The sequence below is a fragment of the Thunnus albacares genome, chromosome 2 (assembly GCF_914725855.1).
Source record: "Thunnus albacares chromosome 2, fThuAlb1.1, whole genome shotgun sequence".
In the NCBI taxonomy this organism is placed as follows: Eukaryota; Metazoa; Chordata; class Actinopteri; order Scombriformes; family Scombridae; genus Thunnus; species Thunnus albacares.
In genome coordinates, this window is record NC_058107.1 from 39,476,500 (window position 1) to 39,491,778 (window position 15,279).

At 40.6% G+C, this 15,279-nt stretch overlaps 1 protein-coding gene across 4 annotated transcripts in view; it reads left to right on the forward strand.

Moving 5' to 3' along the window:
* The window catches only part of LOC122969585 (regulator of G-protein signaling 3-like), a 42,635-nt gene that overhangs the window by 5,013 nt on the left and 22,343 nt on the right, over positions 1-15,279 (forward strand). The window contains exons 3-12 of one of the 4 annotated variants that reach the window (XM_044335450.1): positions 3,101-3,206; positions 3,861-3,951; positions 5,529-5,774; positions 7,353-7,392; positions 7,485-7,744; positions 8,311-8,394; positions 12,171-12,282; positions 12,590-12,759; positions 12,883-13,342; positions 13,435-13,652. In XM_044335450.1, coding sequence (XP_044191385.1) covers positions 3,101-3,206; positions 3,861-3,951; positions 5,529-5,774; positions 7,353-7,392; positions 7,485-7,744; positions 8,311-8,394; positions 12,171-12,282; positions 12,590-12,759; positions 12,883-13,342; positions 13,435-13,652 — 1,787 coding nt within the window. The other 3 variants (XM_044335435.1, XM_044335427.1, XM_044335441.1) reach the window with 3 other exon arrangements.

The window sequence follows — 15,279 nt, forward strand, 5'->3', positions numbered from 1 at the left end:
AGTCTACTGGAGAAAAACAGTCCAAATATATGTCAGGATTTACAGCTGTTACTAAGGTTCCTGTGTTTGGGGAGAGAACGGTGCCTGTTGAGGGCAGGAGGTGGTTAATTTTGTCTCTAATAGTTAGAATTTTATCATTAAAGAAGCTCATAAAGTCGTTACTACTGAGAGCTATAGGAATACATGGATCAGTAGAGTTATGACTCTTTGTCAGCCAAAGTGCTGAAAAGGAACCTAGGGCTGTTTTTATTCTCTTCTATTAATGCTGAGTAATAGGCGGCTCTGGCATTACAGAGGGCCTTCCTATATGTTTTAACACTATCTTGCCAGACTAAGCGAGAATCTTCTAGTTTGGTGGAACGCCAAATCCTTTCCAATTTTCATGATTTTTGCTTTAATTTGCAGGTTTGGGAGTTAAACCATGGAGCTAACCTCTTATGTTTTATTATCTTCTTTTTTAAGGGGGCGATGGAGTCGAGTGTTATTCGTAATGAGCCTGCAGCACTATCAATAAGATTATCAGTTTGGGAGGGACTAAAGTTAACATAAGAGTCCTCTGTAGTATTGAGACATGGCAGTGAATTCAGTACTGATGGAACTGCTTCCTTAAATTTATCTACAACACTATCAGAGAGACATCTAGTGAGGACATTTTTGTCTAATGGTGTGTAATCCAGTAACAGGAATTCAAAAGTTATTAAAAAATGATCTGATAAAATAGGATTTTATGGAAAAATTATTAAATGTTCAATTTCGATGCCATAAGTCAGAACAAGGTGGAGGGTGTGGTTCAGACAGTGAGTGGGATTATTTACACACTGAGAGAAGCCAGTTGAGTCTAATAATGAGATAAATGCAGTACTGAGACTGTCACTATCAACGTCCACATGAATATTAAATCACCTACTATAATTACTTTATCTGTACTAAGGACTAAGTTTGATAAAAACTCTGAGAATTCAGATCAGAGTTCAGAGTACGGACCAGGAGGACGGTTCACTAGAACACATAGAACTGGCTGTAAAGTTTTCCAGGTTGGCTGAGAGACTAAGAACAAGACTTTCTAATGAGTTATAATTGACACATCTTGCCTGGACTTTGGGTGTTTTTTTGGTCTTATGTTGTGTTCTGTGGGGTCTCCTGGTTTTGCACGTCTGTTTAGTCCCTCGGTTCATAAGGGTTTTCTTGTATGGGTTGGGTGGTGGGTTTTGGAGGACTGCGTCATTGGTTTGTTGGGTTTGTGTTTGTGGTTGGTTTTGGATGGGTTAGTGTAGACGGCATTGAGTTTGTTTTCTGGGTTTTTGTTCTGTTTCCCTTGTGTGTTCATGTACTCCTCCACACCTGCCCTGTGTTAGCCTCGTCAGCCCTGCCCTGCTCCCTGTGTGTCCTCAGCCAATCAGCTCCCTGTATGTTCATTTCCCTCTCTTGAGTTCTCCACCCATCTCCCCACCTGCACCTCATCTCCTTGTTAGTTCAGTTTCTTTAAGTTCTGGTTTTCTGTTCAGTCCTTGTTGGATCGTTTTGTGTTGCATTCCGGCCTCTGCTTTTGGGTCCACTCCTGCTTCCCCGAGTCTGACAATAATGAAGTTCAGGTCTAGAGTTGATAATGAGGCTGTGACTCCTCCTCCTCGGCCAGTGTCTGGAGGAATGTAAGTATTAATATGACTGGGAGGACTGGATTCATTTAGACTGACATGTTCTTCATGACACAGCCAGGTTTCAGTAAGACAATCAATCAATATGATGATCTGAGATTAAATCGTTTATTAATACGGCTTCAGATGACAGAGATCTAATGTTCAAGAGTCCACATTTAATTCTCTTATTTTGTTGAACTGTTGCAGTGTTGGTGTTTATTTTATTAGATTTCTATGAATGAATCCTCTTCTGTTTACTTTAGATTTATTGATTTAAGTCGTTGGGGGACAGACACGGTCTCTGTGTGGTTTTGGGGACAGACGCAGTCTCTATGTGGTTTTGGGGGACAGACACGGTCTCTGTGTGGTTTTGGGGACAGACACGGTCTCTATGTGGTTTTGGGGGACAGACACGGTCTCTGTGTGGTTTTGGGGACAGACGCGGTCTCTATGTGGTTTTGGGGACAGACGCGGTCTCTATGTGGTTTTGGGGACAGACGCAGTCTCTATGTGGTTTTGGGGGGACAGACACAGTCTCTATGTGGTTTTGGGGGGACAGACACAGTCTCTATGTGGTTTTGGGGGGACAGACACAGTCTCTATGTGGTTTTGGGGGGACAGACACAGTCTCTATGTGGTTTTGGGGACAGACACAGTCTCTATGTGGTTTTGGGGACAGACGTGGTCTCTATGTGGTTTTGGGTGGGTAACTGCTCTAATGGAAGCACAGAGGAGCGTGTTGGACTGCAGCTCTGCTTCCTGGTCTCAGCTCTGGGTTGTCATGGTTTTGGTCTACTAATAAACTCAGCCATATTTCTAGATATGAAAGCAGCTCCATCCAGAGTGGGATGTATGACGTCTCTCCTAATCAGACCAGGTCTTCCCCAGAAAGTCTGCCAGTTATCTATGAAGCCCACATCGTTTGCTGGACGCCACCTCGACAACCAGCGGTTGAATGATGACATGTGACTATAGATGACATCACACACACGCACACAAATGGAGACTACAGTTAGCAGTGATGTGATTTTGGCTGCAGCTGATATTAAATATTCTTGCATATTATGTCAAAATTAGAGAATTTAGCATAACTGAATTTTGAAATAAGCTAATATGGAGCAGAAAAATACTTTGTATAAATAATATGTGTTATCAGAATAATCCCATTTATTAACATCATATGCTAACATAGTTACGTCTATAGTGTAAAAAATTATTTGGTGTGTAGTTACTCTGTAAGGGGACAATAACGCATATCTTATTTTATCGTATCCTATTGTATAGTATCGTATATTATTGTTTCGTATCGTATCGTACGTTATTGTATCATATCACGTATCACTGTTGCTCGTCACCAGTGTTTTCTCTGTAAAACTGAAACTCTTTATGTGAATCTTAACCAACATATTTCCATTTCCCGTTATGTGACCGCTCGGCCTGCTGTGATTGGTCATCTGTTGCAGGTGGTCCAGCCCACCAGTCCGGTCTCCGTCAGGGAGACTCGGTCCTGCAGCTGAACGGACTGCCTGTGGAAACCTGGAAGTGTGTCGACCTGGCCCACGCCATCAGGTAACCCCGCCCCAACATGAGCCTAACCCTTTGAGTTGACCCCACCCCCTAAATATGAGCTCACCTATTCAGTCTTTATCATTCAGTCTGAACCCGCCCCTCAGCCAGACCACGCCCCTTCAGTCTGACTCAACATTTTATTATGAGTTTACTTCCTGTTAGTTTGAAGAAAATGGTCGTCCGGCTCTGTTGGACCTTTCGTTGTCAGCAGCTTCTCTCTGATTGTTCAGACAAACTTTAACGACCAGAGAAGAAAACTTTTTTGCTTTAACTTGTCATGATGAAGTAAATGGTCGTGGCTGTAGACTAATGATGCCATCTGCGTTGAGACTGATTCCATATAAGCTTCACTTTCACTATGCAGTTCTCCGGGTACAATCTCGATCTATGCCACAAAGAAAGTGCATGAACCACTGAGGAAGAGGAAGATGATAGTGCTTTTGTTTTCCACGGTAGCTATCAGTAGCTATATCTCATAATAATTTGTTAGGTGGCCAACGGCTTTCTATCGTCTCATTGCTATTTGATAAATGTGAAACATTGCACAAGAAAATGTTTCCACTTTAAAATAATCTGTTTAAGTTTTATTGAATTATTTGGTTGAAACATTTTGGGTTATATTTTCACTTTTTCATTTAATCACGTCTCTCTCAGGAGTTGTCCCTCTCAGATAGTCTTGGTGGTGTGGAGAGGTTTACCTGAGATCAGGTCTGGATGTGAACCTTTGCTCCGCCCACAGACACAGGTGAGCCTGACACCTGCTGATGATGTCACAACAGGTAGTGACACATGCACTGCAGTACTTTGAGGTACTTGTACTTCATTTGAGTATTTCTGCTACTTTATATTATACGGGAACTTTCTTTTACTTTGAGAACATTAACAATAATAATAATAATAATAATAATAATAATAATAATAATAATAATAATAATAATAATAATAATAATAATAATAATAATAATAATAATAATAATAATAATAATAATAATAATCTTTATTTATAGAGCACTTTTCAAAACCAGGAAGTGTTTCACAAGGCAATAAAACAGGACAGATACTCATAAACTTTCCTTCTATGCCATCAAACTTCTTTTCTATGTGTCTGAACCATTATCATTATCTGCTGTCCCTGTAATCCTAAAGATTCTGGAACAATTTGGTGGGATTTCTGGGTTTAAGCTAAATCTCCAGAAGAGTGAGCTTCTACCCGTGAACTCACTCCTTCCATTTAAACAAATGATCATGGGACTTTGTTACCTGGGCATTTTCATCACCAAGTCATTCTATAACATCATTTCCTTCCCCATTTGAAAGGTGTGAGATAGATCTGCGGTGGTGGTCTACCCTCCCCTTGTCTCTGGCGGCTCATGTCGCTTTGATCAAGATGGTTGTTTTACTTACGTTCTCATACTTCTTTCAGCATATCCCAGAGTTCATAAGAAAAAAACTTTTTTCAGACTCAACAAAATGATATCATCATTTTTATGGAACAACAAACCAGCCTGTATTAGGAGAACAGTTCTCCAACAAGACTGGTTTAGCCTTGCCCAACTTTATTCAATACTACTGGGCATGCAATATTGAGAAATTGCTTTATTGGGTTAAAGATGAGGTGACTGATAGATGCCCACTTTCGACATGGAGCTGCTTCTCACTGCGCTCTCTTTCATGTTCCAACATAGGTTTGCACTTGGTCTGATAGAGGCAACAGTGAGGTTTTCCTGTCCTTGACTGAACTCTCACTGGCCACCGTTTTCTTTTCCCAGATCAGGCACTTTGTCCAGAGGCAGTTCCCTCTTCTGAATCTTGATCAAAGACATCTCATTTCAGTCATTTATAATTTAATATGCTCTTTGAATCCTGATATATCTGTGAACCATAAAAGAACACGCGAGGATGACTTGGGAATGGGATTGCTGGATGACAAATGGAAACACATTTTAAAACATGGCGTTCTTCAGTGCAAGATCCTCATTACACAAATGCTAGATTGGCTAAAATATTCCCTGACATAATATAAGTGATGCCAGCTACAGATGTGAACAAGCGCCCGCCAATCATATCCATATGTCATGGGCCTGCCCAGGTTAAGAGACCTTTGGACAGAAATATTTGAAACCTATCAAAATGTTTTCCTGTAGATCCGAACCCCCTCACAGCTATATTTGGCTATTTTGTTTCTCCTCCCAGCCGTAGCAGAAGTCTTACACTCCTTTTAAACTTGACAGGATCAGGTTCTCTTTAAAAAAAAAAAAAAAAGTCTGTTCTGCCTGATGACACTGCCAGCAATAGTGACTCCGCCCCCTCCGTGTCTCCTAGACAACAGGCAGGAAGCTCCTGCCTCACCCCGCCCACAGTAAACATGGCAGCCGCAGACGGGGTCAAGGGTTGGGGCTCAGGTCCAGTCTGGGGGCACTGGGTTCTCTCTGGAGGGACCGGAAGGAGGAGGAAGACCAGGAGCTGACTGACTGCACCCCCCACACCACCACACTCAAGGGCACCCGAGTGACATCATCAAATGGAGACAATTACATCATCCTGTCACCTGTCGACCCCGGAGATCAGGTGAGTCTGAGGAGGTGGGGCCTGGAACCAGAACCTTTCCCCTGAACCAGAACCCTTAACCTGAGTTTTCTGTGTCAGGACACGTCTTGTCTACTGTATGTATGTGCTGTATTCCTGTTCTCACTAAGAACCCTTAGTAAGAACCTTATGTATGTGCTGTATTCCTGTTCTCATTAAACTGTAGCTTTTCTTTTTCACACAAGTTCTTGTTGCTCAGCAACATTCAGAGTGAAAACAGTCCTGTGTAAAACAATACAGACGCTGTGTTGTTTAAATGAGAAACATCCAGCAGTCCAGTTGGTGTAACAGATTATTGCATTTAAAGTCTGATAATAAAAACTCTGCAGCAGTTTATAAAACTCAGACTGGATTTTACAACTCCGGGTAGTTATCACGCTGCAGTGAGACCAGCAGTTGAACCTGTCTGTGTCCATGGACCTCAGAGCATAGTATGAATGGAATCACGTGTGCAAGTTCACAGCTGTCCATGGAACACAGAAAGCATTAATTAGCCTTAAGAACACGACTTGAAACTTTTCACCTGAACTAGAACGTAACTGATAACCTTTGACCCAATTTAGAACCCGTCTAAGAAACTAGTCTAACCTGGAATCAGATCAGATCAGGTCATGTCAGAACTGAAAACATAAATTTGAACCTATCACTGAACCTAAAATATGACCCAGAACCTTATATAATGCTTTGAGTTACAACACAATCTAGAACCTTTAAACTGTACTAGAACCCTGAGTCCAACACCGTCATCTTTTCTGAGAACCCTCAGTAAGAACCCTGACTAAGAACCCTCGGTAAGAGCCCTGACTGAGAGCCCTGACTGAGAGCCCTCAGTAAGAGCCCTCAGTAAGAGCCCTCAGTAAGAGCCCTCAGTAAGAGCCCTCAGTAAGAACCCTAAGAACCCTCAGTAAGAGCCCTCAGTAAGAGCCCTCACTGAGAACCCTGACTAAGAACCCTAAGAGCCCTCAGTAAGAGCCCTCACTAAGAACCCTAGGAACCCTCAGTAAGAGCCCTCAGTAAGAACCCTCAGTAAGAGCCCTCACTAAGAACCCTAGGAACCCTCAGTAAGAGCCCTCAGTAAGAACCCTCAGTAAGAGCCCTCAGTAAGAGCCCTCACTGAGAACCCTGACTAAGAACCCTAAGAGCCCTCAGTAAGAGCCCTCAGTGAGAGCCCTCAGTAAGAGCCCTCAGTGAGAACCCTGACTAAGAACCCTAAGAGCCCTCAGTGAGAGCCCTCAGTAAGAGCCCTCACTAAGAACCCTCACTGAGAACCCTGACTAAGAACCCTAAGAGCCCTCAGTGAGAGCCCTCACTAAGAACCCTCACTAAGAACCCTCACTAAGAACCCTGACTAAGAACCCTAAGAGCCCTCAGTAAGAGCCCTCAGTGAGAGCCCTCAGTAAGAGCCCTCAGTGAGAGCCCTCAGTGAGAACCCTCAGTGAGAGCCCTCAGTGAGAACCCTCAGTGAGAACCCTCAGTGAGAACCCTGAGGTTGCATAGAATGCTGAGAACAAACATTGTGAGTCATGATTTGACAGTAAAAACGTTCTCCTTGTCTTTTAGCTCCTTCAGCCGGTTTATCATGACAGGAACGGGACGATTGGTAAAGTGTCTATCCTGAATATTGATCATCTATTCTGAGTATTGATGAGTATATTGATTATAAACTGATAGAATGTGTATGTTGGTCCCCAGGTCGTCTGTACCAGACTCACCCCAGCAGGGGGCAGAACCTCCTCCATGACCCTCGTCCTGCATCGTCACAGCGACTGTTCACCAGCCACACCGCCACCATGTCCCCGCCCCCTTCCTCAACCTCCTCCTCCTCAGTCCCACCCAGTAACTATGGAAACTACCAGAACTGCACCATCGTCCAATCACATCTGCCCTGCTCCAGCTACGGAACCTATGTCACCCTGGCACCCAAGACCCTCATCTTCCCTGTCTTTGTCCAGGTCAGAACCTAGAACCTCACCCAGAACCCTCACAGCTAACCTAGAGACCTCAACCAGAACCCTTACAGCTAACCTAGAGACCTCAACCAGAACCAATTCAAGACCCTAATCTTTGTCCTGGTCAGAGCCCAGAACATAATATTAGAACTGCAGATCCTAACTGAGCAAAGTGGTTCAAAGTTTTGGAACCAAATCTTCTGTATCTTTGTCCTGGTGAGAATCTAGAACCTCTCAACCAGAACCAAGATCCAGAACATAATATAAGAATTGCACACCCCCACTGAGCCTACAACATAACACTAATCCATAGTTCTTGAACCGCAGACCCATCTTTACCTAGTCAGAACCCAAACCAGTCCCTGAACCTTTTAGCTGACCTAAAACAAAATTTAGAACTTTTAACTTGACCCAGAACCCAGTACAGGATATTAGAACTTATGTAGCTTATTGAGCAATAACTTTGATCATAAATGTTAGAACCATATGTTCCTCATCTGCTCGGGACATGTGCCTCGTTGTTGTTGTTGTTGTTGTTGTTGTTTACATATGTCTTTTTGTTGTTGAAGCCCCTGGATCTGTGCAGCCCAGAGAGAACTCTGCTGATGTCAGAGGAAATGTTTCTACACCAGGCTGACCTGCTGCCTGCAAAGGTAACAGTACTGCAAATAAACTGTAAATGTACTTCATAAATACCACAATACTGTAAATATACAGTAGATACACTGCATAAATATACTGCTAATATACTCTAAATATACAGCAGATATACAGTAAATATACAGTAAATTCTGCAGATATCCAGCTGCTAACAGCTGCTGACATCAGGAAGAACGTCTGTCTGATTATTGCTGATTGAAACAGAATATTATATTTTTACTCCGGAATCATTGATCAGAAAAACGATCTCTGAGAGCAGAACCAGGATCAGCTTTCACACTAATGGATGATACTGCACACACACAGACACACACAGACACACACAGACACACACAGACACACACAGACACGCACAGACACGCACAGACACGCACATGCACACACGCACACACACGCACATGCACACGCACACACGCACACACACACACATGCACACACGCACACACACGCACATGCACACACATGCACACGCACACACATGCACACACACACACACACACACACACACTCGGCTGTTTCTGGGAATCTGCTACGTTCGGGTTTCTTGTTTCAGTAAAAGTAAAGTTGAGGATCCTCTTACATTAAGACCTGAACATAAATGTTACCAGAGGTCAAAGTTCAAAGTGACATCACTACATGTCTAGAACAGTCAATCAGATGTTTATCAGGTGTTATTTTTTTCCCACCTGCATTCAGTGAAGACCCGTCCTACTCTGCCTTTTGATTGGCTCTGACCCTCTCACGTCTCATGCCTAAACCTGACCAGCCTAACCCACGAAGCCGACCAGTACTAGCCAATCAGAGGCAGAGTAGGAATGCAGATGGGATAAAAATAATGTGTTAATCAACAAGATCTGAATGTTTTTTACACAGTAAAAACAAAGTAAAAATAATTTTAGTCACTCACCTGCAGACTGTGTGTTTGCATGTCTTTCTATCTTTGAGCAAACCAATTTTAAGTTTAAATGGTTTGTTGAGTGTTGTGAGGACATTTCTGTGTTGTGAGGACATTTCTGTGTTGTGAGGACATTTCTGGGTTGTGAGGACTTTTGGCCGAACCTCACAACTTCAAAGGGCAAATTAGTCTTAGTCTCTCAGCCAACCTGGAAAACTTTACAGCCAGTTCTATGTGTTATAGTGAACCGTCCTCCTGGTCCATACTCTGAACTCTGATCTGAATTCTCAGAGTTTTTATCAAACTTAGTCCTTAGTACAGATAAAGTAATTATAGTAGGTGATTTTAATATTCATGTGGACGTTGATAGTGACAGTCTCAGTACTGTATTTATCTCATTATTAGACTCAACTGGCTTCTCTCAGTGTGTAAATAATCCCACTCACTGTCTGAACCACACCCTCCACCTTGTTCTGATTTATGGGATTGAAATTGAACATTTAATATTTTTTCCATAAAATCCTATTTTATCAGACCATTACTTGATAACTTTTGAATTCCTATTACTGGATTACACACCATTAGACAAAAATGTCCTCACTAGATGTCTCTCTGATAGTGTTGTAGATAAATTTAAGGAAGCAGTTCCATCAGTACTGAATTCACTGCCATGTCTCAATACTACAGAGGACTCTTATATTAACTTTAGTTCCTCCCAAATTGATAATCTTATTGATAGTGCTGCAGGCTCATTACGAATAACACTCGACTCCATCGCCCCCTTAAAAAAGAAGATAATAAAACATAAGAGGTTAGCTCCATGGTTTAACTCCCAAACCTGCAAATTAAAGCAAACATCACGAACATTTGAAAGGATTTGGCGTTCCAGCAAACTAGAAGAATCTGGCTTAGTCTGGCAAGATAGTGTTAAAACATATAGGAAGGCCCTCTGTAACGCCAGAGCCGCCTATTACTCAGCATTAATAGAAGAGAATAAAAACTGCCCTAGGTTCCTTTTCAGCACTTTGGCTGACAAAGAGTCATAACTCTACTGATCCATGTATTCCTATAGCTCTCAGTAGTAACGACTTTATGAGCTTCTTTAATGATAAAATTCTAACTATTAGAGACAAAATTAACCACCTCCTGCCCTCAACAGGCACCGTTCTCTCCCCAAACACAGGAACCTTAGAAACAGCTGTAAATCCTGACATATATTTGGACTGTTTTTCTCCAGTAGACTTGTCTGAACTAACTTCAATGATTTGTTCAGCTAAACCATCAACCTGTCTCTTAGATCCCATCCCAACTAGGCTGCTTAAGGAAGCCTTACCCTTAGTGAGCACTTCTTTACTAGATATGATCAATCTGTCTTTAGTAACAGGCTATGTACCACAGTCCTTTAAAGTAGCTGTAATTAAACCTCTTCTTAAGAAGCCTACTCTTGATTCAGGTGTTTTAGCCAATTATAGACCTATATCTAACCTTCCATTTCTATCCAAGATCCTTGAGAAAGCAGTCTCTAATCAGTTATGTGACTTTCTACATAACAATAGTTTATTTGAGGATTTTCAGTCAGGATTTAGAGGCATCATAGCACAGAGACAGCACTGGTGAAAGTCACTAGTGACCTCCTAACTGCATCAGACAAAGGATTTGTCTCTATACTTGTCCTGTTAGATCTTAGTGCTGCATTCAACACAATTGACCATCAAATCCTTTTGCAGAGACTGGAACATTTAATTGGCATTAAAGGAACTGCATTAACCTGGTTTAAGTCCTATTTATCAGACTGATTTCAGTTTGTACATGTTAATGATGAATCCTCCATGAAGGCAAAAGTTAGACACGGAGTTCCACAAGGTTCTGTACTTGGACCAATTCTATTCACCTTATATATGCTTCCTTTAGGTAATATAATTAGGAAACACTCCATAAATTTTCATTGTTATGCAGACGATACCCAATTATATTTATCAATGAAGCCAGATGAAACCAATCAGTTAAACAAACTCCAAACATGCCTTAACGACATAAAGACCTGGATGACCTGCAATTTTCTGCTACTAAACTCAGATAAAACTGAAGTTATTGTGCTTGGCCCTAAACACCTTAGAAACACATTATCTAATGATAAAGCTGCTCTGGATGGCATTACCCTGGCCTCCAGCACCACCGTAAGGAATCTGGGAGTTATCTTTGATCAGGATATGTCCTTTAACTCCCACATAAATCAAATTTCAAGGACTGCCTTTTTTCACTTACGTAATATCACAAAAATCACATCCTGTCCCTAAAAGATGCAGAAAAACTAGTTCACGCATTTGTTACTTCTAGGCTGGATTATTGCAATTCCTTATTATCAGGCTGCTCTAACAAGTCTCTAAAGACTCTCCAGCTGGTCCAGAATGCAGCTGCACGTGTTCTGACTAATTATTATTACTAGTCAAATTTCTATTCTATTTATTATTGTTGTTGTTGTCATTGTTATTATGCTTCTGTCTCTCCCTCCGTCTTTCTCTTTCAACCCAACCGGTCAAAGCAGATGGCCGCCCCCCTAGAGTCCAGTTCTGCTTGAGGTTTCTTCCCGTTAAAGGGGAGTTTTTCCTGCTGCTGCTCATGGAGGAATGTTGGGTCTCTGTAAATTAAAGAGTTTGGTCTCGACCTGCTCTATGTGTAAAGAGCCCTGAGACGACCTCTGTTGTTATTTGGCGCTTTATGAATAGAACTGAGTTGAATCAAATTTAACGTTTCAGACTTCAGGTTCAGTTTAAGTTCAGTTTTGGCTTCAGGTTAGATTTAGACATTTAGTTGTGATGAATAAAGTTAATGTGTGTGTGTGTGTGTGTATTTGTGTGTGTGTGTGTGTGTCAGGTGACGGTGTTGATCTACACTGACCTGCTGCTGTTGACCAGAGAGGAAGAAGCTGGACGATGTAACGTCCTACAGAGTCCCCTGTACCTGAACTCACTGCAGCTCAGAGAGGGTCAGTACATGATGATGATGATGATAATACTGATACTGATGATGATGATGATGATGATGATAATAATGATGATGATGATAATGATAATGATGATGAAGATGATAATAATGATGATAATAGTGATGATGAAGATGATGATGATGATGATGATAATGATGATAATGATGATGATGATATAATAATGATGATGATAATAATGATAATAATGATGATGAAGATATGATGATGATAATGATGATGATGATAATAATGATGAAGATGATGATGATGATGTTATTAATAACAGTATGTTATTTGTGTTGTTCAGTGTCGTCAGAGCCTCTCCACATCTACCTGCTGCAGAGCTCTCACAGCTGCTGCCGTTGTCTCTTCAGTCTGGAGGCTTTCAGCATCGAGCAGAAGGTCAGAGTCAGTCTCTGTCTCCATGACAACATCCAACAACAGCTGGTCGCCACAGAGTCCGGACACAACCAGCAGGTAAACAGCTGGTCACCTGTCTGTGCTGCATCTGTCTGTGCTAACTGACACATTTCCAATCAACGACATGACTGTTTATATGTTTACATCTACTCTCCTCCTCCTCCTCCTCCTCCTCCTCAGCTCTCAGACCTCCACTCAGACTTCGGCCTCCTCTCTCTCAGCCAGTCGGACCTCCTCTATCGGCCCTCCTCTCCTTACTCCTCCCTTTGTGACACTCTCAGACCTCCCTCCCCCTCTCTTTACCCCCCCAGCTCTCCCTTCTCCTCCTCTACTCCTCCTCCTCCCCCCTTCTCCTCCCTCCCTCCAACCGCCTCCTGTTCTCCTCCTGCCAAGACCTTCACCTCCTCCTTCTCCTCCCAGAGGAGTCCTGTCTGGAAGGAGAGAGGGGGGAGGGAGGAGGAGGAGGAGGAGCGGCAGCAGGGGGAGGGGGAGAGCGCCTCTGAAACATCCGAGAGTGTGGGAGGTTTTGGGGGGCGGGGCTTCCTGTTCAGCCCCGCCCACTTCATCATGAAAGAGGAGGAGGAGAGTGATGAAGAGGAGGGAGGGGGTGATGAGTTCAGCTCCTCCTACAGGCCTGCAGGTCAGTCTATTGTTTGAGAGTTAATAGTAACTGTGATGAAGAGTCAGAGATGATAAATGTCACAGTAACTGAAGCTCCTGTCTCTGTGTCAGTTCTGCGTCGGTCTCTCTCAGAGGGTTCACTGCTGCAGGAACCTCGCTCGCCACGCTTCCTGTCTGACAGCACCATCCACCGCCTCACCCATCTCACGACCTTTGACCCTGACACGGGCCTCAACTCCCACCCCCCCTCCCCCCACACACTGAGGAAACAGCTGACCAGAGAGGGCGGGTCTCTGCACCACATGCTGCTGCTACTCAATGGCTCCAAGGTAGAGTTTGGTACTGTAATAATTACACATAATGTAATAACTACACATAATGTAATAACTACACATAATGTAATAACTGAGCATTATGTAATAATTACACATAATGTAATAACTACACATAATGTAATAACTACACATAATGTAATAACTACACATAATGTAATAACTGAGCATTATGTAATAATTACACATAATGTAATAACTAAGCATTTTGTAATAATTACACATAATGTAATAATTACACATAATGTAATAACTACACATAATGTAATAACTACACGTAATGTAATAATTACACATAATGTAATAATTACACATAATGTAATAACTACACGTAATGTAATAACTACACGTAATGTAATAATTACACATAATGTAATAACTACACATAATGTAATAACTACACATAGTGTAATAACTACACATAATGTAATAATTACACAATGTAATAACTAAGCATTTTGTAATAATTACACATAATGTAATAACTAAGCATTTTGTAATAATTACACAATGTAATAACTACACATAATGTAATAACTACACATAATGTAATAACTACACATAATGTAATAACTACACGTAATGTAATAATTACACAATGTAATAACTACACGTAATGTAATAATTACACAATGTAATAACTACACATAATGTAATAACTACACATAATGTAATAATTACACATAATGTAATAATTGTACATAATGTAATAACTAAGCATTATGTAATAATTACATATAATGTAATTGCACATAATGTAATAACTGAGTATTATGTAATAACTGCACATAATGTAATAACTGAGTATTATGTAATAATTACACATAATGTAATTGCACATAATGTAATAACTGAGTATTATGTAATAACTACACATAATGTAATAACTGAGTATTATGTAATAACTACACATAATGTAATAACTGAGTATTATGTAATAACTACACATAATGTAATAACTGAGTATTATGTAATAACTACACATAATGTAATAACTGAGTATTATGTAATAATTACACATAATGTAATTGCACATAATGTAATAACTGAGTATTATGTAATAATTACACATAATGTAATAACTGAGTATTATGTAATAATTACACATAATGTAATTGCACATAATGTAATAACTGAGTATTATGTAATAACTACACAATGTAATAACTGAGTATTATGTAATAATTGCACATAATGTAATAACTGAGTATTATGTAATAACTACACATAATGTAATAACTGAGTATTATGTAATAATTACATATAATGTAATTGCACATAATGTAACTGAGTATTATGTAATAACTGCACATAATGTAATTGAGTATTATGTAATAATTGCACATAATGTAATAACTGAGTATTATGTAATTGCACATAATGTAATAACTGAGTATTATGTAATAATTACACATAATGTAATTGCACATAATGTAATAACTGAGTATTATGTAATAATTGCACATAATGTAATAACTGAGTATTATGTAATAACTACACATAATGTTATAACTGAGTATTATGTAATAATTGCACATAATGTAATAACTGAGTATTATGTAATAACTACACATAATGTAATAACTGAGTATTATGTAATGGCTACACATAATGTAATAACTAA